The following is a 23839-nucleotide window of genomic DNA, read 5'->3' on the forward strand; positions in this document are numbered from 1 at the left end:
TGATAATAAATAACATTGATGTCTAGTAATTTCTAGCGATACCACAAAAAATGAAAATGCACACCTGCCAAACTCCAGAAAAGTAAATAAATTCAAATTTCAAATAAAACTATATAATTAATACTGTACTATTTGTGCCAGTTGCTTTCCATTTCATATGTAGACAAAATGATTTGGGGTTAGAGGCATCCTACCTGATCTGCCAAACAAGAGCTGTACGTTCTTGATTTCTACATCAAATTTGTCATACGCTTTATCCATGATCTCTTCCAGGGAACTGCTTGAAGTCTGATGGTGACTTTGGCTGATGCTCTTCAGCTGTTGAATGATAAGTTTCTCTGCTGCTTAAAATGCAAATGTCACATAGTTTTCACAAATGTATCTGCAAAGACAACTAGCCCATTGCTGTATTCATCAGCCTCGATGGGACTACATTACGCCTGAGAGGACCACATTCTTCTCTTCTGCCAAGCTTTAATTTATTAATATCTGTCTTCAGTCTTCAAAAAAGGTCATCAAGACATACCTGGAAAGTACCTAGGTCCAAAATAAGTAAGTTTGACTTTTCATGGTGGAAGCCAGTTTGTGGGATCAGAAGATAGGAAGGCTTCAGGTTAATCCTGAGGTCAAGGACTTTTCGCGTTTCAATGATATGCATCAGCCCTAAAACAGAATACAGAACGGAGCTAGGACGGGCAGCTTCCCCAAATGGAACAGAATTCTGCTTAAAATACATCACTACCCCCCAGGAGCCATGGGAAACCCCTCTGAGCCTGTAGGTTTGGCCACAGGGTCAAAAATGGCTATTTAATCATCTGGAGTTGACCTGATGTTTCTAAACCTGACCTGTGGCTGTCTTCTCTTTAATTTCTTCCAGTTTCGACAAGGTCGCTGTGGTTAAGCGTTCGAGGTCCAAGCCTCGGTTTGTTTGGAAGAATTCCACCAGCGCGTTGATTGTTCTCTGAAAAAGAGAGTTGTTAACTGTATCTTATTTTTTTCTTAAGGAACTGCAAATACAGACATAGGAAAGGAAGATCAAATGTTGAGAATTGAGAAGCATTTCACGCTGATTTCACTCACCGCGTCGTAGATGATTTCAACGGGCTGCGACTGAACAAAGAGGCTCTGATCAGCCATGCTGTCCTCTGGGTTGGTCTCAAACTTTATTTCAAGCAAGGATGACGCAGTGTTCCCAATGGAGGCCACCAGAGAAGGCACAACGTTCCGTTGCCTCAAGCCCGTCACGTACCAGTGTTCAAGCTTTGCCTCTATCCTGCAAATTGTCAATAGGCAAGGGTTTTTCCTCCCCAAACTATAAGGAAGCCATCATTTGGGGCTCTGTCATAAGGAGGAGAAAATGTCTGTACAATTAATGAAAAACAAATGAAAACGCCAACAGCCCAACTGATGCAGGAATAGGAAAAGGAGCCAGACGTTAAACTTAAGAAGTGCCCACGGGGAGAATCTGCCAAGCTGTTGCAGGGGTCTCTGCCTTCAGTGATGCCAAAGAAATCACCCTTTCAATAAACCAAGCAGCACAGATTCACACAATGCACACAAGGACATTGGAACCGACACTTACTTCAGTGCTTGTGCGCCCGGCCTCTGCGAGACTGTAGTGCTTAAATCAATGATCTGAATTTTAAGAGTGTCCGGGACATTCCTGTCCTCTTTAATAGTAAAGGAAGTGCTTAAGAGTTTCAGGGACGCCACGTGGGCCACGTACTAAAGAGGAGACAAAAGCACCAGAGAGCATTAGTCGTACCGATGAGTGGGGTGTTTTTATCATAAACGTCAGGCAGACACAATACCCGGGGGGTCCCCTCCCCTTCCCAACCGCAGGAAACGTGGGAAACGTGACTTGCAGCCCACCTGTGTAAGTTTCACCCACAAGAAACGGAGACACTCATCGTCTTCTGCGATGCTCCAGTTTTAATCAAAAGGCGCCATTACCTTTCTGGGTAAAGTCAGGTTGCGGGAACTGTCACTGTATCCGATGGCGGTGAACAGCTTTGCCTTCTCTTCAGGGGTCATGAGGTCATCGATAGCTGGAGAAAGGGTGGAAGGTGTTAGCCTGGAGGGAGGGCCGGCACCCGAGCTGGCCCCTGGTAGCTTCACTCCAGGACCGGCATCCTGGTTTAACGCTCGCCCCTTTGCCACCAGCCGCTGGGGAGTCTTCGGGCTGCTGGACACTCAGACTTACTTTCAGGGACTGACTTGTCTTCTTCATCGTCTTTCTTCTTGGATTCCTTCCTGCCCCAAAAGCCAGAAAACCAGCCACTTTTCTTCTCCCCATCTGCAGATTTCTTGGAGAGTTTTTGTCCTGACCTCACAACCTATAAATCAGAGAATTTAGACGCAGGCAAACGATTAGAGATTCTGCACTTTCACCAGCCTCAGCTTCAGCAGACAGGAAGAAATGTATTCTTTACACAAACTAAACACCCCCCCAAATACTAAAAGTGTATTAAAAAATAACCAAAACCTGCCATTTTGCACATGTCGGGTATGTATGCTAATAGCTAGTTTATGATCACGACCAGGGCTTTTTTTCTCACAGAACGCTCAGAACGGAGTTCCGGCACCTTTTTTGGATGGAACCAAAAAAGGTTGTGTGGGTTGTGTGACATGTGTGAGTTCCAGCACCTTTTTCTTTTACAAAAAAAGCACTGATCATGACTCAAGAAATAAAATGGCAAGATTCATTCGAACTAAATCGTTTGCAAAGGGCACAAAGTTATGTTAGTATATTGTAAGTAGCTTCTCGATGTGCTGTTTTTAGAAACGCTTCTAATGTTTTGCTGACAATCTAACCCGCCCTGGAAGTATTCCTATTGATGGTCAGCGCAGACATTTCTAAAGCAGATACGTAACGCTCACTTCGTATTTAGAATTGTGGAACCTTTGGCTATTTTAAAATCCTCACAAAAGGAACATGGGGGGGGGAACCTACCTCAGTCTGTGCTTGTTGCCGTGCTAAAACAATGTTGAAAACATCGAGCGCCTTCTCTAAGTCCTGTGGAGCAAATGCAGAAATGGGGTTCCAGGGCGGCTTCGCTGACCTTCCTCCCACCCTCCTCCAGCTACGGCTCTGGTCTGCAGGTGCCGGCCCTCCCAGCCTTGGGTCAATTACCTGGAGCTGTTTCTGATTGTCCTCTGACAGTTTGGTTTGTGTCAGTTTAATTTTATAAATGCTTTTGTAACTTTTCAGAAGTTGCCTGTGACTCTTTATATTATCCCACGACCACATCTGTGTGTATCGCTTGATGTGAAGGTCAAGAATACAATTTCCTGCATACGTCCACCTGTAAGAAATAATCCCATTATTTCTCCCTGGGAAATAAACAAGAAACAATCTGAACCAAGAGGAACCAAGGCCTGGGCCTGGCAGGATATTTGCAGGCAAGAATTTCTAAGCCTAGCCTTTCCTCAACGGAAGGAGTTTACACTCTCAATTGTTCCTCTGCAAAATATTCCCTTAATTTCTGTGGCTGAAGCAGACAAAACAATTCTTCCTTCGATATTTTAAAATACTTTGCAAAATGCCACTTGATTAGGAGGATTTTTCCGCCCCTCTCCTTTGGGATTCACCAAAGGCTGCTGCCGTTTGCTGCGCTGAAGGACTCTTGCAACCAGGTCAGAAGCAACATAGAAATATCCCCAGCTCACCACTGTCTGGCATTCCCGTGCAGAGATACTTCGGGTCTATATTTTCTATATGGGACATTTCGGACCATGTAATCAATGGATTCCAAGAGATCAATCATACTAAGGTACTAAATGAAGAAAAAAAAAAGAGGAATGTTAACCAGAGGGTCACAGAACTTGGAGCATTACGAATGAAGGTGCACCAAATGTTTCTAACAATTGTAAACAGCCCAGAGTTCCTAGAACACCCCTTCATCCAGGACGGTTTACGGACGTTGTCACCTGCCTTCCGTGGGTGGGTGACACGCCCCCCCTACCTGAGGCTTGGTGAGTTCTACGGCGATGCTCTGGACTTCCACGGCCCAGTCAATCTTGGGAGTTTTCAGTTCTTCTTCAGCATGAGGGTTGAGGTAGAGTTTTGCAGAAGCTGATACAGGCTTAAATACTTTCAGAAAAGAGAGAAAGAGAGAGAGAGAAATTAGGAACAAGTCTCTATAAAAATGGAAGTAAAATTATGGCTGAAATTTGCTGAATTAAAAATGCTACTCTACTCATTACTAGTTGGGTTCATGCTAACAATGCTATGGCTTTGGCACAGCATACTTGTCATGCTATACCAAAAACCTCAGGTTATAAATCACGGCTCATAGAGTTGTGCTCGTACAGGATGCTGTGCCAAAAGGGCCCACTTCAGCAGAAGAGACGAGCCGTAACAGGCACCCTGTGTGGCCCATTTACTTCATGGTATCCTCTCCTCCTCTTTTCCATTCCTATCCGAATATTAGACATCTTGGCCTAAATTCCTCTTCACAGCACAACTCCAGGGCCACGAGATTTCTACCCACCCCACACCCGTTTTCTTTACCTGGTAGCAAGGCCCGGAGAGTCCCTACAGAAACCACAGGTGCCTTGTGTGAGCCCCAGCTACATCGTCACAGGTAGACTGAGGTTTGCCCACCCTTCCCACCCATGGGCCGTCCGCCATTACCAGAGGTGAATTCTGGGCCTTCAGTTCCGTCCTGCCCACTTACTGTACTGATAGTCAGGAAGCTCTTGGTTCATAGAAGGGACTCCTTTTTTCAACCGCTCCTGTACATGGCAAGAAACCCACAACCTTTCAAGTATTTCAATTACAAATGCACAGGACGAGACTCTCTGCATGAAGCTCACATGACAAATGTGGAGATCTTGCCACTTTTGAAATGAGGCAGAGGTCACGCTACAGAAATAACTCAACCTTTATTTTCCTAGCATTTTCCTTCCAGAGAACCCGTCTATTGTACATCCCCCTCACTAGACTTTCACACCTAGCCTGCAACTTCTGCTCTTTGGCTGCAAAATGTCCACACAGTGCTGGGTCCGGTGATTTTTTTAAAAAAATTAGGAAAACATGTCAGAATGTCTCATTTCTCTCTTGACTCATCAGAAGAAACAATGCAGAAAAAAAGTCAGATGTTATATTTGAAGGGCAACGTTCCCTTGCGAAGTTGCCTAATTTGAAGTTAATGTTTATTAAACACTATTTCTATCTAGGACAGTGTTCAATGCTACCTGAGGCATTCTGGGAGTTGAAGTCCTCTCGTCTTAAAGTTGCCAAGCCTGAGAAGCACCGGGCAGGAAGGAAGAAGACTCCCGCATTTCATCTTATACTTGCCCATTAAGTCTGGCCAGTCGTGGGTTTGGGGGATGACATCATGCAAAGGAAATTCCCTGAAGTGGAAGTCCTTGGCTACTGGCTAATCTCATTTTATATTACTGCTCTTTCAACCTTATCAGTGAAAAGACAGGAAGAAACCTGTTCGCAAATATAAAGTACAAATTACCAAGATTTGCTCCCGGGAAGAGCGGTAATACATTTCACTATCCACATTCCAGTAGACACTGAGGGAATCAAGGCTCAAAAGCTGAAAGAAAAGATGCAATTGGTTAGGGGCTGCAACGGAGAATGCCAAGGACCCCTCAAACAGCAACAAAGTCAGAGGAGCATCTAGAGAAGCGTTTCAAAGGACAGACATTTACCGAGGCGGATAAAAAGCCAGCCAGAACAATTTCGTTTGAGGGGAATGTTGCCTTGATCTAGACAAGCTGCCAAAAGCACTTCTTGGGCTGGCAGCCAATTAAGGAGTTGTTCTGCTTGCCCAAGGGAGCATGAAAACATGCTTTTAAAACACTGAAGCACAAGCCAGCTTTCAAAAAACGGGATGTGAGCTTTTGGGGAAGTGGGGGAAGAAAGAGGCAAAGAGAATCGACTATTCAAAGGGTAAGAGATCAAAGGCCCTGCCACAGTGGGTCCAACCCTTCAGGCTTAAGCATTATGCATCACTAAGCATCCGGGCTATTAAAATTCATATCCTTCCTGAATACGCTTTTCCAGGTACCTCTAGGAACTACTAAAGAGAAGATGCTGTGCTTGTACCCAAGGGCAGCTGTACCTTGTAGATGATCTTCGCAGCCTCATTTAAAATACAAGGAGTCCAGTTTTCATTTGTGGTCTGGAAATTAAAAAAGAAATTAACATATTTCTGGTTTCACACTTCTTTTGGGTGTCAAGCTTTTTTCGCATCTGGAAGGAATTTATTTAGTCAAAGTCTCGCAGCTAGAAATGTCTCTTGAACCGTCCCCACTAATTTCCCACTGTTGATAATGCTGTAATGGGGGTTGTACATTAATTAAATAGCATTTGTGTTTAAGAATGGTTTCCAGTGTGAAAATAAATATAACCTAAAATAAACTGTCAATCTTTGGTTAGTCCACAGCCCACCAGGAACTTTTAAACCCCTCTTTCCCTTACCTGCAAACTAAGCTCTGCCAGAGTCATTCCTAAAGAAATCGGTCGCTTAGGATCTGTGATCTACAAGTTCAGAAGAAAACATATCATAAGGAATATTAAGCACCTTAGCATAAATGCATTTGCAATTTAGTTATATGTAAAAAAAAGAAAATCTGCATAAGATACGAAATGGGTGCTAGCAAGTAAAATACAGGATTCAAAATTGTTTTACAGTTCCATTATTTTCACATATTTTGAAGCAGCAACAACCTTCTGTAAATCTTGTACAGGAAAGTTGCCAGCCTTTTCCAGAAACAATGCATTTTATATTTTTATTTACTTTTTATTTATGCCATTGTTTACGGAGACAATTCTACAGATGGCTACGTAAGCAGCCGGCCCTTCCCATCAGCTCGGCGAGGCTGCTGCTCCCTCTCTGGGACGCTTGTGCAGAGAGCCCAGGCTACTTACGTCGTCTTCATACTTGACATGGATGCCGGTGATCTTGACTTGTACATTTTTGATGACTTGGGTCGCAAGCTTTTCCAAGAAAGTATCTTTCTTCTGTTCTTTTGGTTTATCTAAACAATAATTTGTAAGTTAGTTTCCATCTCATTCCTTAAATTTACCACATTAATCACCATCTGTTTCCTTTGTCTGTCCTCTCCTCCTTTTTTCATCTTCTCTGCTACACGGCAAAGCCTTAGATCTTAACCTAATTTACTAAATCATACAACAAACTCCAAAGAGAGGCTAAATTTTATTATAGATTATTTATATTTTTTGAGAAATAGTCATCATGGGAAATATCAAACAGAACATACAACTGAACTGTGTTTTAAATAAGCCATTTTCTCCCCAGTTTTCCCCAAATCTTTTCAACACAATGTACAACGTGAAACGGCTTTGTTTAGTTTTCCTACTCTTTCTCTCTTTACCTTCATTTCTTACGAAAACAATACTTGCAAAAATAGTCACACATATTACTGCAAAATTAATAAAATCAATTTACAAAAAACAGAAGTAGCAAGTAGACGTGTTCAGCAAATTCTGCTCATTGTACCTACCTTTTGAGTGCTCACGAGCTTTAAATGGTTTCTTAAAATGTTTTTTAGTCTTTTTAGACTTACGTCCTTCATAATGTAAGCAATTTTACAGAAAAAGGATAAATTAAAGTTAGGAAAGTCTTATAAAGCAAGCAACAGAAATAAAGGTAGGAAAATTAAGAAGGTAACTGAGGAAAATATAATTTTTCATCAGACCTGTTAGATTAAATTTCCACAAGTCCCTGCAATAAAAAATTCACTGCAATGTTTATAGGTGTTTCTACTTTTTCATATGTCTAGATAAAATGAAATAGAGTAACTTTTTTTAGTTGTCAAGATTGATTTTCTAGCTAACAAATTCTCAAAGCTACTTCAAAGTGAAACATTAGTATTCTTAAACAATTTCAATCCGAGTTGAGAAGATATTTTATTAGCATTGGTTTGTCCCAAACGTCCATCATAAAGAAAGATTTTGTCATCAGAAACTGGGAGTCCATGGCTGGGCTGGGGAATTCTGGGAGCTGAAGTCCACAAGTCTTAAAGTGGCCAACTCTGGGGAGCCCTGATGTAGACTGCTAACCTGCAGTCCGGCCATTCAACCTCCCTCCACCACTTGCTCGGCTACAGTCGTTAAGCAGGCATACCCACCGGGCGTGTGCACCACGTTCTCCAGGCCGTGTATGAGATCTGAAGGAGTGCCTTCATCCGCATGACAGCACAATCAAAAAGCAGACATTTAAAAGCACAGAAGCAGATCTTCAAGCTGAACCAAAACATACGTATTTCAAGAAACAAAACTGTGACCCACAACCATGTTTGTCGTTGAAAGCTTCACTTTACAGGGAGATTCCATGCTTTAGTCGAACAGCCCCTGTGCCACTTTTGTTTTTTAATTATGCAAGACGAGGGGCCTCTATCTGAAGACTATGTAAAGGACAAAAATCAAAGCATAAAATTCCCAGTATAGTGATATTTCTAGAGCATGGAAAATGAGATTTTCACGTCCTTCTCTCTTCTGTAAAATTAACAAGGTATTTTTGCCTTTTGGGATTTTCCAGGACTGCTCTGTTTCACTAGGTTCTCTGAAGTAGCTTTCAGCACATCAGGCATGTTCATTTCTTAAAAATAATCTACCTTTTTCTGCTGATTTTTGTAAGGCTTCTTCAATTCTTGACAACTCTTTTTGCTTATTATCTTGTAGGTATTTTTCTTCTTTTTCTGCATCATATTTAATGCCTGCAAGGAAAAAAACAATAAGGAAGCCATATTTTATTGAATTCTGCATCCTTAATATAATATCTCGATCAGACTATCATCCTGCTCTTTTCACATCAACTTCTGCAGCCTACCTTTCCTGCGATTATGATTCCTATAATTATCAGAATCTTCAGAGAGCAGAAATTAAGAATTGTATTTTGTGGCAAGCTCAGAACCTCAGTATGATTTGCTTCTTAGCATCCAACTGTTATTGGGTATTCCTGATCTTCTACTTGCAGGTTTCTTCATCTAAACCACACACTTAAGACCAATGACATAGGAGTAACCAGAGCCTGGAAGGGTGTTTTATGTAAGATTACCAACAAAGAAAGACAAACAATGTAATTTTACGCAGATTCACCCAGCAGCCAGATTCCACGTACACACAAGACTTAATCCTAGGAAGTCCTGGATTGTGATGAGAGACTGAGATACGCATCAGCTTACTTCAACTAACATTTAACTTTGCCTAGGTACTTTGTAAAAGACACCAGGAACTCAAGGTTGAGAAAAGTGTTTAATTTCAAATTAGTTCCAAGTGTGAAATTTCACCCACTTTTCTATTTTGGGTACAAAACAGCTGTTTCAAGCATTTTTTTCCCAAACAACAAAGACTTCTCAAAATGGGAAATTTTGTGACATTCTGTGCTCAAAACAGTTGAAAGCTTTCTGCTTTGCACAGGCTCTATTGACAATATATCCTATAAAGTTTGGCAGGGCATCAACCAAATACAGGTCACTGAGCAACGTAAATTTACCCCAACAAACTTACTTGTCCCAGGGACAACAAGAAGATATAAGCCTTCTAGGGATGCAACGACTGCTTCACCGTATAAATTCTTCCAAGGAATCTTCAGAGTAAGCTTATCTAAAAACAAGATATACTCCATTAAGGTTTTATTTGTTCTGCTGATACATTAAATAAGCAGCAAGCAGAGACCAACTATACCAGCCTCTAGCTTCTGTCTGTAAGAATAATATTCAAATGCACCTTATTGCTTATTCCATGATTTGTACTTAGTCTGTGCCTGGAAACAAACCAACAATAGTAAAAATTTTGCATCCATGATTGAAGCTAAGTCTACAAAGCTGGTTTTGGCAAATGGACGGCTGTTGAATGTTGGCTCGCTTCAATCTCCACATATTTTTCAAGTGCAGGCCCAGAGGATGCACAGAACCACCTAAAAATCAGAGTAAAGAACTTACCTATTTGACCAGCCTTTACTCTAAACGGTACGTCCAATTCACTCTAATCAAGAAAAAAGACGACACTTTTATTATTATTGACCCATAGTACAAGTTACTGGTCAAGTCAGGCAGGCTATGTCCCAGCAGAAAAGAGTCACTTCGAGCTGCCTTATTATATATAGCAATAGATGGTTTGCAATCCCTTGGTAAGAAAAGACAGCCTGGGGCTGGGATACTTAATTTCCCTTCCTATTCATGCAAGAGTGGAAACATATTTCAGAGAGGCAACTGGGGAGTGGTGGACAAAGGGGTGGGGGGAGAGGGGGATGACTCACATAGTTTTTTTGTGAGAACGAACTAAATGTTCCATAAATCTGCTCCCAACTGTTACTAGTCTTGTTACAGATGAGAGATCAATTTGGCCAAGTGAGGATGAAAAGGGGGGGGGTGATTTTCAACATGCCTGCTCTAACACGGAGCCCCTCTTGGGAGGAATTGCTCTGGCTTGACCTTTCATCGTTTCCGGACTTTTGGGGGCATTTCTTTAACACTACAAAACCCACAGCATGACCCCCAAAGCGGCCCACTGCCAAAATCCAGGATTCTTAAACTAATCAAAACTGCATTAGCTAGACTTTTTAATATAATATTAGAATAGCCCAAAGCACGTATTTTGGTAGAGTAGTTCCCTGAGGATGGGCTCCAGCATAAGTCCAAAAGCTCGGAAGACTAAACCTCTGCTCCAGATTGGATCTTATCAGTGCTTTTTTGTAAAAGAAAAAGGTGCCGGAACTCACGCATGTCATACAACCCACCTTGCCTACCCTACAAGGTTCCATCCAAAAAAGGTGCCGGAACTCCGTTCTGAGCGTTCTATGACAAAAAAAGCCCTGGATCTTATACTTATCAAGTTTGTAAATCATAGACTGGATCCATGGAGGTAATGAAAATAACTTCCGGGTTGCCAATAGCTTCCAGGTTACTTACCAGAGCATTTTCCTTGATTAAGAGGTTATCAAGTGCCACATTGCCTATAGAAGGAAAAAAGATATCTATGAGCCACATTCCAGTCACATCTACCTAATCACAAAATCTGATGTTTACACAGTCACAGTGACAACATCCACAAATAAAAGCAAGACCTTTTTTTTAAAATGTCAGGGGAAGGGAATACCTCCCCAGCTAAGTATTGAGCATATTTAGTGGCTGTGGAATATTGGCTTATTTATGCGTTTGTCAATATTTTTAGCCTGCTGTCTTCTCGTCAGTCTTAGGGGACAACATAAAAACTAAAGCACAAAAATAATTATTAAAAAAATGACTGCAACAGAAAATTAAAAGGGGAATAAAACAGGCAGTGCTGGAACGCAACATCTGATTTCCAGCCTTGTTCATTCTTATTATAAAACTATGAAAGGAACTAGTCCTGCAATATAAGAACTGTGTTAACTTTCTCGGGTTAATTTCAACAGCAGCAACACTAGTAAAATTTGGAAGGTGCCATAAGCTGAGCAGTAACAAGCAAATCATTGACCCAGAGGAAAAACAAAGTTAACATTAATCAGTTGCTTAGTTTTTAATCTTTTAGAGAAAATGCACACATCTGCAAAAAGAAAGTTAAGTAGAGCCTGAACAGAATCTTTCTACATATGTTGAGAACTTCCCTAATCTGAGCAGGAAATAAACACCAGAGCTTTACTGTGAAAGACTAACACTTAATTTTATTGTAATATTTGACTTAGGGCCAATCTCTAGAAATGCGCTTTGCTACAATTTCCTACTGTTCCCAGCATGGGTTTTAAAGCAAAAAAGCAGCAGTGCAATTTTAAAGCTTAGTTGCAAGTTAGACACAAGCTTAGTTGTGTCAAACATCTTGCAACCAACGTGCTGCATGCTTGAAATACTTTCTTTCTCTGCTTGAAGATCCAGGAGCCAAAACAGAAGGCCCACTTCATGAACTTTTCCATTTTACGAAATACACCTTGTTCTGACAACCTGAATCAGAAGATTCGTACAGCTCTCCCCAGATCAGTTATCTGGAACCAGAGGAGGACCTGCAGCTTTTGATGAGTTTTGGTGAGAAGTCATACCACAGTTGCAAGGTTAAATCATGACTACAGCAGAGAGAACTATCAGCCGCTTATCTTGATTAAACACAACAGGATAAACTTTTTTGGGAAAACTATACGTGCTGATCCACCATAATAAAAGCTAGGGAAGCTACTAAGAAAGGGCAAACTCTGCAGCACTCAGTCCTTGCGCTGAACGTGTCCTTCACTCTTATCGCAAACCCACAGGAAGAATTAAGAAGACGTCTCATTCCTGAAAAACTGCCATTTCGTAACAAACAGATCCTATCTTTTTAATACCATTTTCTAACCAATGGCAAACAGATTTTAAAAGCAAAAGCAAAACAGCTCTACGAAAAGCCTTGAGCCAACGTTCATAGGGAGCCTGAAAGAATCCATTGTGATTTCAAACATGCAATGCCCCCCCACACACACACACACACATCATTTCACAACTCTGGTACCATATCTCATGACTCCAGATCTCATGGTCTGCAAACTTGTTGCAATCAAAGAATACACACAGTTGTTGTCAGTTGTCACAGGCCAGATGATTTTCAAGGCTACCCTCAATTCTTTCTTTTACTTTCCTGCCCCTCCCCTCGTCTTGCTTCAACCCAATTCATGTTTCAATCCAAGCCAGAAAGTAAATACACTTTCTGCAAAACTGACTCCACAAAAGCAAGAAGCGTTTTGATAAGAAGCTCAGATTATATGCCATCTGAGGAAACTTTAAGAGACTTTTTTTTCAGAAATCCATTTTCAAAAGAGGAAATAGAACTGAGAGTTAACCAGGTGTGCACGGCCCGTTTTTCAGAAGTGATGTCAATATGTACAACTGAAATCCAGCTTCCAAGCACAAGCACTCCAGTTGGAGACTTTCCAATGCAAACAGTCCCAAAACAACAGTGTGGTTGGTGGAGGAAAAGTTTCCAATTATATCGCCACTGGAAAAACTGGATTATCCAGTCATTGAGAAATCTTGACCAAAGCAACAACTTCAGTTTTAGTTCTGCAAGAGCCAGGAGTCTTCCTGCTAAGACGCTTCTGACTAACGTAAATGACATTAAGATGTTCTTCCTTTTTTAGTCAAATTCAAATGTCATGATAACATTCTTTTAACTTTTAAGACAGGGTGGTTAGAAGAACTCTAGCACGAGAGCTAAAGCGCTGGCCTACATTTATTTTCAAAAGCAAGACTACGTCAAGCCTTCTTACCTAGCACACAACTAAGAACACAAATTAAGGGGAAAGGGCCAAGTTTTGAGAACAGGAATTAGAACTACGGCCCAGGAGATAATCTACTATTCTGCTATATTTACTCTTATGGCTCGACCCTGAGAAACTGGAGCGGGAGGAACTCCACTTTGGGGCAAAGTTGACTTGCCACCACTTGCCCCCAAACCAAAGGGCCAGGCCAGCCTCCAGCCAAGGAAGCCAGCGGGTGCAGAGAGTCCCCGGAGTCTGTCGGGGCTTCAGGCCGCCAAGCAGCACCCGGCGGCCAGGTGCGGGTCCAAAGACTCAGGGCGGGTTTATTGTCCCCCCAGACTCCGCCGAGGTTGGGCTGGGGGCGAGGCAGTGCAATGAATGCAAATAACGGGGGGGGGGGGCTGCGCAGCGTCTCCCCCCCCAGCGACCCCTTTCTTCGGAGGGGCAGCGCTTCCCAAGGGCGGCTTGGAAGAGGAGGGCCGGCCTGGGGGAAGGGGCTGTCCCGGGGGGGCCGGCTCCCGACCCGCGAGGCCCCTCGGCCGGGGCTGCACCGGGCGGCGCTCAGCCGCCTTGCAAGACGCGCCCCCGGAGCCTGGCCAGGCGGGGGAGGGGGAGGGCCCCCGGCGCCGCTTACCCCCCCAGATGCCCAGCTTGAGCTGGGACTTGTTCAGGTTCTCCACGTAGCAGCCCAGGAAGCGGTTCAGCAGGTCGGCCACCACCGACTCCAGCACCATGGCGGCGGCGGCGGCGGCGGCGGGCCTTCCTCGCAGGGCGGGAGGGAAAAGCCAGCTGGGCGCGCGCCCGAGGAGGCCGAGAGAGGCTGAAGGAGGCGCGCGCCCGCCACGCCGCTCCGCCCTCCGACGACGGCGGCGGCGGCGGCGGCGGCGGCCCCGCGCATGCGCGCTCGCGCCAAGTGACCGGCTTTCCCTCCTTTGCCCGCCCGCGCTCTCGAGGCTAGCTCGCTGAGGGGATCCGCCCGCTGGGCGTGCCCTGGCTGTCAAGCCCCGCCCCCGAGGCCCCCTATTCGATCGCCCTGATTGGCTGGGAGGGGGTTCCGTGAGCCGTCGTGGAACACGCGTCGTGTGAATGCGGCGGTTTGGACGTGCTGGCTCCGCCCTGCGTCTAAACTGTGGCTGCAACTCGCAAGGGAGTTGGGAACCCGGAACTTTAGGGGGCAGCGAGCCAGCTGCCTCGAAAAGAGCCCAGGAGGCCCGAGGCCGGGATGGCGGCCCGAGGAAGCGGCCTGGCACGCCCGAGAAAAGGCGACGCCGAGGAGATCAAGAAGGGAGCCCGACCCGCAAGGCGCAGCGTTCCGACGTGAGGGGCTGCCTCCAGCAGCCGCACCAGAAGCCAAAGCAGCCCGGCCCTCCCTGATCCGGCTGGGTCCCCCTGGCCGGCCTTCCCGGGCAAACCGGCATGGCGCGACCCGCCCCGCCCCGCCCCTTTCCCCAGACCCCGCCAGCCTGCGTCCTCCCCGCCTGGAAGGGCGGCTTTCGGGGCCTGGCGTAAAGCTCCGACGGCGAAGGGGCGGAGGCCCAGCTCAGGACACCGAGGAAAACCCATTGACGTCCTCGGGCTATTTTTACCTCAGAGCCGCTTTGTTTTCAAACACAGCCAGAAAGGGTGGCTGGAATAGCGTGCAGGCAGCTGGCATGTCAGGGTGTTTGGAGATTACACACGTGTGGAGATAAAATAATATTTCAAACGAACGTGCCACCCCACTCCCGGTGACTCTGGGTGGGATCTGCCCTTAAGGCAAAAAAGAGCTTTGACTTGCTCTGCAAAAATTTGGACCCAAAGTTTGGGGCCCTGCAATGATCTTGGGTAGCCCACTCAACCCTGTTCCCCCCAGAGGAGGAATTGTTCCATGATACTTGTGAATGAGTCCATCCACCAAGCATTCTTTCCTCGTTAGTGTCATCATGTCATTCGCACCTTGGGCCAGACAGTTTGCATAATCAGTGCTGAACACCACCATTGGTGCTGCCCTTCCCAAAGAGCTGATTTTTGCAGCAAATATGTACAAATGAAAGACTGATGAGGCCTTAACATCAAACCAATTTCTCCCCACATAAAAGTTTGGCGGATTGTGGTCTCCTTCAGAGGCAAGGAATGGCCTCCTTGGGGACAAGGATGACATATGCAAATAAACTGGGTATGGAGAGAGAGAGAGAGACTGTAGTTTAAAAAGCAAAGTGTTTTTGTATCCCAAAGCTGAAGAAGCCGCTTGATGGCCAAACATCTCCTCTGAACCCAGCCCACCAGTCTAAGTAAGAGTTTTTAACGTGCTCCTAAACACCTGCTCTCCTGGGATGTTTGGTTCAAGAAATCACATGTTTTGGAGCAATTATAAATATTTAGAATAATTACATCAAGATATACAAGAATCCTAATCATGCTGTTTCTCAAAAATGAAACCTTTCTGTAGAAAAAAAATTGAAATTTCTCCTCTGAAAATCATGAGGAAATGGAACAAATGCAATCCTATTTTTAAGGGATGACTCTACTATGGACAAGATGGACCTTCTATTTCTAAAAGCTGAATTTTTGCAGATTTTCTTTCCCTGTCCTTGCTGATGACACTCGAGAACATTCTGTTTGTCTTCCTTTCTCTGCTGCGCCTGAATGGTGAGTTACCTGCCTTTATCAGTGGCACATGCAGTCAGTCTGTTCGTCCACAGCACGGCACACGGCATCGCATTCCTGTGTGCTACGCTGGGTTGGACATATTGTTTGCTTGTTTCCAGAAAACCTTGTTTCAGAAACTTAGGAAAAAATGATGTGGCAATTGCTCAAACAGAGATGAGTGGATATATGTTTTTATGCCTTCTGTTCTGATGCTTGGAAGACTCTATTCTGCAGGACTTCCTGACCTCTTTTCCAGAGATAACAGCAAAAGCACTTAGACTTATATACCGCTTCACAGTGCCTTACTGCCCTCCCTAAATGGTTTACGGAGTGAACATCTTGTTCATAAATAGAATTACCTCTTTGAAAGAAATATAAAGTGCATCACTTGATGCCTTTTGGCAAAGCTGATCTATTATTGCTCCGTAGCATTAAATTATGGATTGGTTGGCTCTGGAACCAAATGTTGCAGTTTATACCCTTCTCCCCAAGAGACAGATGGAAATTGGTGTAATGTGTGAACACAGCCACTGTAGTTTGTAAACCATGATTTATGCTTTACCACATTGAGTGGTTTATTTAGCGAGGTATGGAAGAACTTCAGTCTTGCATGAAGGATAAAATATTTCAAATCAGACTACTATTTGTCACATTCATCATGTTTCTCCTAAACAATTACTTTTATGTTTTATAAATGTTCTGGGTAGAAATATTGAGTGTGAGAACTTCAAAGGCTTTTTGGGTGGGTGTTTACTCTTTTTCTTTGTTTCTGTTTGGCTCTCCGCTCATATTTCTTTCTGCCTGTTCTAGTTTTTGCTCTTCTTTTGTTTCTTTAATGAAAAAAGAAATGCACACACATAGAGCGCAGGGAACTCCGAATCCATCCACTAAGTTGGAAGGACTGTCTGGGCTTTTGGTACAATTCCCTGTCCAGGGGAGAAGGTCCCAAGGGGGTGGCCACAGAATAATGCCACCCACGTTCCCGCTGCAGTGTCCACCCACCTCCTGGGATCCAGGGGGAATCCCATGACAGTTGCAAGAACTTCCCCCAAAATAATCGTAGTGGGGCATCCAGAGGAGCAGGAGCTTTTAATCTTCTTCTCTTCTGCTCCCTCCCTCCCTTTCCTATCCTGTGGCCTTTCCTGCTTTTCTGTTCCTCTCCCAAAGGCCCACTCGCCGGCTGACAGAGGCCCGCCCAAAGCCACCTTGTCAAATGGCAGCTCCTTTATCCAATCTCTGCCTTCCACCTCCGTTCCTCTTCAGCAGCCTTTCGCGGGGCCAGTGGATCCCGGTCCTGCTGATGGGAGATGCAAAAGGTCACTCCTGGCTGGCCGTGGAACAGCAGCTCCATCTGTTCACCGTTCAGTGGCAGGAATCGCTTTGGCTTTCGAAGACGGGAAACATCTGTTTAAACATGCATGTTTTGAAGGGGCTGCCCTGTACGGTAAACATCGCTCAGGGGAAAAACAGTCACAGCCCGGGGTTGCGGGTAAGAAGAAGAAGCTCTCCAGCTTCTCTCATCACGGATGAAAGCTGCACAGCCAAACACCCGGATGGTCCATTTGAAGCTGATTAAACCAGGAAAAATTGCCTCTGATTGCCTCTTCCCACCTGTAAAATGGCTAAGGGGCTTTTTATCTCGGGCTAATGCAGCTATCTTTGCAACACCAAGACAAATAAATTGTGGGTTCAAAAGCAGGGCAGTGTGGGAAATGAGCTTCCCTGCTAGAAAGACAAGCTTGTCAACAAATCTTTCAATTAATTGGCTAATTAAAACAGGGTTAAGTGTCACTAAATGATTATCATTTGGTGTCAATGTTGAACTAGGTAGATTAGGCCTGGTTCACATAATGTACTCGTAAGGTGATTTTTTTTTCTGAAATGAACTTTGACACAGTGGTTTATAAACTGTAAAGATATAGTTTGTGTCTTTATTTTCTTTAATATATTTTTATATAAACTTTCAACGTTAACAACTTTTCATAATGGTATACATTAAATGCAATTCAAGCAAAAAAAATCTGTACTATGCAAATCCAGCCAATCATGTTTATTAAATAATCTAGGTTAGCAAGACATGTCTTAGCAAGATGTGTGAATCCTATTGGAATTATGCTCTGTCCAGGACTACAGTTACAATAAATTAGCAAGCGCCCTCCCCAAAGTAAGCATTAATTGATTGTGAATATTGCTAAAACCACCTAGTTTTGACAGATTTTGGCGAGTGTTGTAGGTATTAAACTTTGATTAGTTTAACTGTCTTTTAACCTGTTTTTAACTTCCATTATCTTGATTCACATATTATACTAACGTATAAATCTCATGATAGCTTAGCACTCCAGATCATAGATTCCCTAAACTCAAATTCCATAATTAATTTTTTGAACCAAAACAAATTTTAAGGGTGGAAGTCCTGAATATGAATTTCCCACTGCTCCTTTGAGGTTCTCTTGACAACCAGTAGAAAAAGCGATGCTCTTTTCTTTGCCAACATTTCCTAGGAAAGCGGTGTCTTGAGTGTGAGCGAGGACTGTGCAAATTCTAAACAAACTTGGAACACAGAGTTCAGTTCAGATACAATTTGCTTTGGGGTATGAAAAATAGTGGCCATACCGCTGAGTTTGTCTCCCTTGCAAATCACGTTATTTCCTCTTATGCCCACGTCACCCTTTTTCATATCCGACTGAACGCCGACACTGATCCTGGCCTTCTATTTAGACAGCAAGGGTTGCTAAGGGGTTGCATTGAATCAATATTTGACAATGGGAGCCTGGATGAAGCAGGAAATATTTCTGGCTTGCTCTCATTCAGAAGAGCTGTACAGCTTTCTCCTTGTCTCCTTCCTGCACCCGACAGGGCTCCCTTCATTCAGGACCGTCAGAACCAAAATTCAGTGAAATTATCCTAAATATTTCTCTGATCATTTAGATTTTATAGGAAATAAAGCTGAATTTGGATAGCCAAATCATAACTTAGCGTAGTGTAGGACCAGGCCATGTTCGGTGTTTGAGTCCCTGGCTCTGATAGTTGGTGAGGAATAGCGGATTTACAGAAGCTGAATCTGGCTGAGATTTTTAACCTTTTCTACTTTCCTTGCTTAATGTAATATGGGGTTTCTGCTCTGTTGTATATCATTCCCTCATCTCTTATGGTGACCCTAAGTTCTTCCCCGAATGCCTTTCTGAACACTTAGGGAGGCAGAGTTTGTTCCCCGTTGTTCCTCATTTCTCTCCCGCGTGTCTGTCTTTGTTGTGCGTGCAGTTGAACTACAAAATCTGCAGGAACCAGCTGGCCTCAACAGCTGAGCGAGCCGGGCTGGCAAGAAGGCCCAGGACCACGGACAGCTCCTGCCGCTCTGTGGCTTCTTCCGCTTGGAAGCCTCTTAAAGGAGCAGATCCTGCCTCTGAGGCCCCAGCAGGAGCATCCCTGGGAAGCCTCTCACTTCCTATCCCATAATAGACCAAAGGACTCTGGCTGCCTGAGTCAAGATGCTGAACGTATAGCATGAACCCCTAAAAGTAGCTGGTGTGGACCTGGCCTAGCACAAAGCCTGAACTCTGCCATGGTGGCTTGTGGGCAAAGCGGAATTAAAAGCAAATCAGTTCCCAAATGAGAGTGCAGGTTGACCTGGAGGATTCTGGATCACCAAGTAGAATTCAAGCAATTCAGCTAAATATTCAAATGGATGGATGGGATTAACACCATAATAAAATATCATTTGAGCCTATAAGGAAATACCAGCGTGATCCTCTCATATTCAGGAAGTGGTTTGCAGAAAGTAATCAAGGATATTTACCAAAGATTGGATAAAGTGTGAATGAAATTGTGTTAAACTTGATTGTTAAAGGCAAACAGCAGACTAGAGACAAACGAGCAACTAGCAACGGCTTTTAATTATGGATCAAACCTCTAACTAGACGCCCTTCAGATCTGTTGGAGACTCATAATCTCAGCCAGGAGATCAGGTTTAGAAAAGCGGGTGGAGGTGGAGGTGCAGAGCGAGAGTAAAACAGAAGAGAAGCTAAAAGAAGAGAACGGGATGTAAATGCATACCACTTTGTTAGCCTTTTTGTATTTTTATAGCTATTGAAGAATCTGGAATGAGCCAGCCTTCTTTTGGAAAATGCAAGGAGGGAGCAAACCCAGTGTTTATTTACAAATCCTATTGATTGGGGTCATCAAGGAGCCATGTTTCCCAAGATCAATGGTATTCACCTCTGCTGGCTTGGTAGGTTGGCATTGATAAATTAATAGGCTGGCAGACATAGAGTCTACAGAGGAACTGTAAACATTAGGTCAGATATTGAAAATACAAATGGTTGCAATAATGTACCCCTTGTTACACCTACAATCAAATTTGTCTATAAGTCACGATAATGAAGGGGTCATGTATTTAGCCATTCCTATCAGATCCTCCAGTCCTCAGCAACTCATTTTCTCCTACATGACCTCTATTCTTTGACCATAGCTGACTTAATGTCCAGCCTGGCAGTTATGAGCGCCAATTCTCACCACCGTTAAACTGTTGCTTATTTCTCAGAACGTGGTGCCTGCATTTGTTTTCTGGTCTCTTGGCAGTATGCTCCCTGGCTCCAAAGTTTGTGCTGAGCCAACAGAGTTGTACTAAGATGTGTCTGGTTCCACCTCGTGCTGAACCTTGATTTTTGCTTAGCCAGGTTCTCTTTAAAACCGTGCATGAGATTTGTCCAATATGTTAAATCGTAAATTGTGGATACCAGGTTCCCAGGATGCAGTAAATTATAGTTTATTGCCTACAGATCCAAATTGCTGAATTTTTTGATATATCAAGAGAATAGGTTAAAACTAAACAACCCTGGAACCCAGATAACGTACCCTGGCTAAAATATGGAGAAGGAAGAGAAGTTTATCAAGAGAGAAGCCAGAGCATTCACATCAGGCTCTCTGCACACCCACTCCAATGCACAGGGGCATCGTAGGCCATGGCCAGCTATTGCCCTGAGGTTGCAGATGGAGATCCACAGCGACAGGCTGAGCGCTTGGATCGTGCAAAGCATCACCCCCCCCCAGCTGCTCCCAAGGCTGGAGTTGCTTCTTTCTAGCCCCCTCCCCTGGCACAGAGGCATGTGAGCTGTTAGAGCAGCTGGAGAGAGACAGGAATTGTTTCACAATTGGAACTTATCAGATGAAGCAAAGCAGTTTTTTCCCCAAAGGGAAGAACAGGCTCAGGTCTGGTTTATTACAGGCAGAAGTGGGTCAGTTGGATAGCCACATGCTTTTTCCAGGAAATCTGCTCTTTTGGAAGGTGGGGGTGGGGGTGGGGCGCTTATTTCAAAGTATTCTCCTGACTAGGAAAGCCTTACTGGGGTGGTCTTGTTGGGCAAGAATACTCAAATATTTAACAGATTTCTCTGTCTTAGGAAAGAAATATGCTCTAGGGCTCCAGTCTTCAGTGTGTGAGTTAACCTTCTTTTGTTTAACCTTGGAGAAGAGAAAGGTTGTGCCTGGGCACTTGTCCCCACCAGTGATCAACTCTGGTGTTTGCATTGCAGTGTTTAATCCTGAGAATATTTTCCATTCAGGAGTTCATGAGCCAACTTGAATGGCTGACAAGAACAATCTTTTTGTGACTCGCTGACCCTGGTGGCATAAGAGGTCCTAGAAACATTACGGGCTGCCACACGTGAGGAAGGCCTGGCCATCTGCATCCCTCCCATTGTTGGACAACAAGCAATGATTTAACTTAAAAAACTTACAAGATAAAGTACTATAGTGCAAATATTAACCGGTGTTTTCAAAGGATCTTAATATTTCTACATGAACTGGAGTCTCCGTAGAGTAGCTGATAACTGTACCATTCAAAGCACCCTTTAATCAAGTGTCAAGTACTTAAACAAAAACCTCAAGCATGTGCTGAGCGATAGACTGTGTGAAGGTGATGTTTGTTTACAGCAAGAACATTTAGTGGAAATATAAATAAGGAGGGTTAGCTGGAGTCTTGGTGTGCTCAGCGTTCCATTATTAGGTTGGTCCCTTGTCAACAATGGCCCTGGCCACCGCCAGGCAGACTACCCTCCTGCAGAGGTTTAAGTTTGGCTAAAGGGTTAAAACAGTCTTGAATGACTGTTGGGCCTCTATAGGCAGCAGTGGGAGACGAAGCCAAGAGAGCCAAACGGGTCTTTGGTCCGGGTTGAAGAGTAAAGCCCAAGAAGCATATCAGGCTCAGGAAGGATGCAAGTGCCTAAGAAGCCCTTGGATGCCCCTTAGACAAGTGTCCTCACCACGTCTTCTGACCCGGGTGTCTACAGGCCACTTCACGATTAACTGAGATGGTCTGCAAATCGTGACCATCTTCTGAGGAACTTCTTTTATGGCTTTTCCATGTGTGCAGTTATGGTGCTTATGTACGTCAAATCGGGGACAACCTGGAGAAAGGATCAGTGAGACTGTCTGATTGCTAACTGGGCATGTCTGCCCAGCAGATGCTCCTCAGAGGCGCCGCTGGCTGGGATTTGTAGGATCTGACAGGTCTGGAGGGCAGCAGCTGCGGAAGGTGTTGTAGGCAGTGGAAACTGAGTATGCCAACCCAACATTTCTGACTTCATCTGCTTCGGATGAACCTGTGAACTCGGTGTTGTAACATCTCCCTGCCAAACTCAGTTAAGCAGTCAGCAGGTCCCAGAGGCCGGAGTAATTAAATTTCTGCAAGGGATACGTGCGGGATTAGCATAAGCCAGTGCAGCCATTTTGACTATTCACATGAACACAGCCCCCGTCTTATCTCAGTGTTCCGCCTGCCAGGCTCTCGGCTACAGCAGCCAGCAGTGCCTGGCATAATTATATTAAGTGGAAACACAAAGAATCGAGCTAGATTAGGCATCACTTGAATAGTTCACATGCAGATCTCTTGGGCAACCTAGGAGGAGGGTTTTTTTTCCACTCGGATCTTATCGGCCAGGCTTTCCATTTATTTAATATATCTGTGTTATGAGTTTATTATTGAGAAATGCAAATGTTCACTTCTGGAAAGAGCGTCTTTGTTTACCTCCCCCGCCTTCCTGAAATTTAATGAGGATCAGAGGGTTGAAAAAGTCACAGGGACTTTCCCGGGAAATGTGGGCCAATGGGAACGATGGTTTCCGGGAAGCTCTTCTGACGGGGGGGGGGGGCGCGTCGATGGCAAGAAAAAGGGGGCCAAACCAATGTTGCTTGGAAAAAGAAGTGTCCTCTTTCGAATGTCTGAAAGAATGCCCCTCCTCCCCTCTGGGTCTTCCCTCTGCCAGGAAGAACAGGCAGAGAGCAAGAGATGGCGAAGAACAAGATGCTGCCACCCTCAAAAGCACCATTTCTGACTTATCCTCTCTTGCTGAATGCTCAGTGCAAGCATGGATGTAAAAGTTGGTGGACTGTTCCCCAACTCACCATGAGGATACCTCTTGCCGTGGTATCTGAGCCGGTACACGAGAGGTTCTGAGCTGGAGTCCGCCTTCTAGGCATGGGCCCGGAGCTATTTCCAGATTTGCTAGGGGAGAATCATTTTCAGTGTGCCACAAAGGGAACACCTATGGAACGCCTTGAGAACAGCTCTACTTAATTCCATTACAACTAAGTCCGATTCTTCAGAGTGTGGCCCCTGCTACGTCAACCACTGGACAGCAGCTGAGCCCATTCCAGACAAGAGTCTCATGGGCGTTTCTCAAACCAGATGTGCTAAGCGCTCTGAGCGGTTGGAGCGCAGCTTTCTTCACTCTTTTGTAAATGACCCTTGGATGAGCAGGAGAGAGAGAGAGAGAGCGCTGCCCATTTTCCAGGGAACGGAAGGATGTGCCAACGTGTTGTGGGGTTTTGCAAACCACTTTCTTCTGCCGAGGGACTGAGAAAGCCAGACTCCAGGGTGACATCCCAAGCAAATCTGAGTCTTGATTCCAAAAGGCTACTGCTAAGCTTGTAAGCCGCCCTGAGTCTTCGGAGAAGGGCGGGATATAAATGGAATTTAAAAAAAAGAAATTGCCAGCCCTGGAAGACTTCCTTGTCCCAGTTCCTAT

General features: G+C 44.4%; 1 protein-coding gene across 1 annotated transcript in view; it reads right to left on the reverse strand.

Moving 5' to 3' along the window:
* Nucleotides 1–13981, reverse strand: part of VPS13C (vacuolar protein sorting 13 homolog C) — a 50686-nt gene extending 36705 nt beyond the window's left edge. The window contains 21 exon segments of the mRNA XM_081337490.1: nt 195–318; nt 527–663; nt 847–961; nt 1081–1273; nt 1583–1725; nt 1954–2048; nt 2204–2336; nt 2954–3016; nt 3134–3305; nt 3670–3776; nt 3966–4093; nt 4680–4737; nt 5472–5552; nt 6081–6140; nt 6440–6499; nt 6890–6999; nt 8599–8700; nt 9494–9589; nt 9928–9970; nt 10897–10940; nt 13822–13981. Coding sequence (XP_081193616.1) covers nt 195–318; nt 527–663; nt 847–961; nt 1081–1273; nt 1583–1725; nt 1954–2048; nt 2204–2336; nt 2954–3016; nt 3134–3305; nt 3670–3776; nt 3966–4093; nt 4680–4737; nt 5472–5552; nt 6081–6140; nt 6440–6499; nt 6890–6999; nt 8599–8700; nt 9494–9589; nt 9928–9970; nt 10897–10940; nt 13822–13921 — 2164 coding nt within the window. The 5' untranslated portion in view covers nt 13922–13981.
* Between the last annotated feature and the right edge of the window lie 9858 nt (nt 13982–23839).

Source organism: Vipera berus (assembly GCF_964194415.1).
Source record: "Vipera berus genome assembly, chromosome: 12".
NCBI classification, from domain to species: Eukaryota; Metazoa; Chordata; class Lepidosauria; order Squamata; family Viperidae; genus Vipera; species Vipera berus.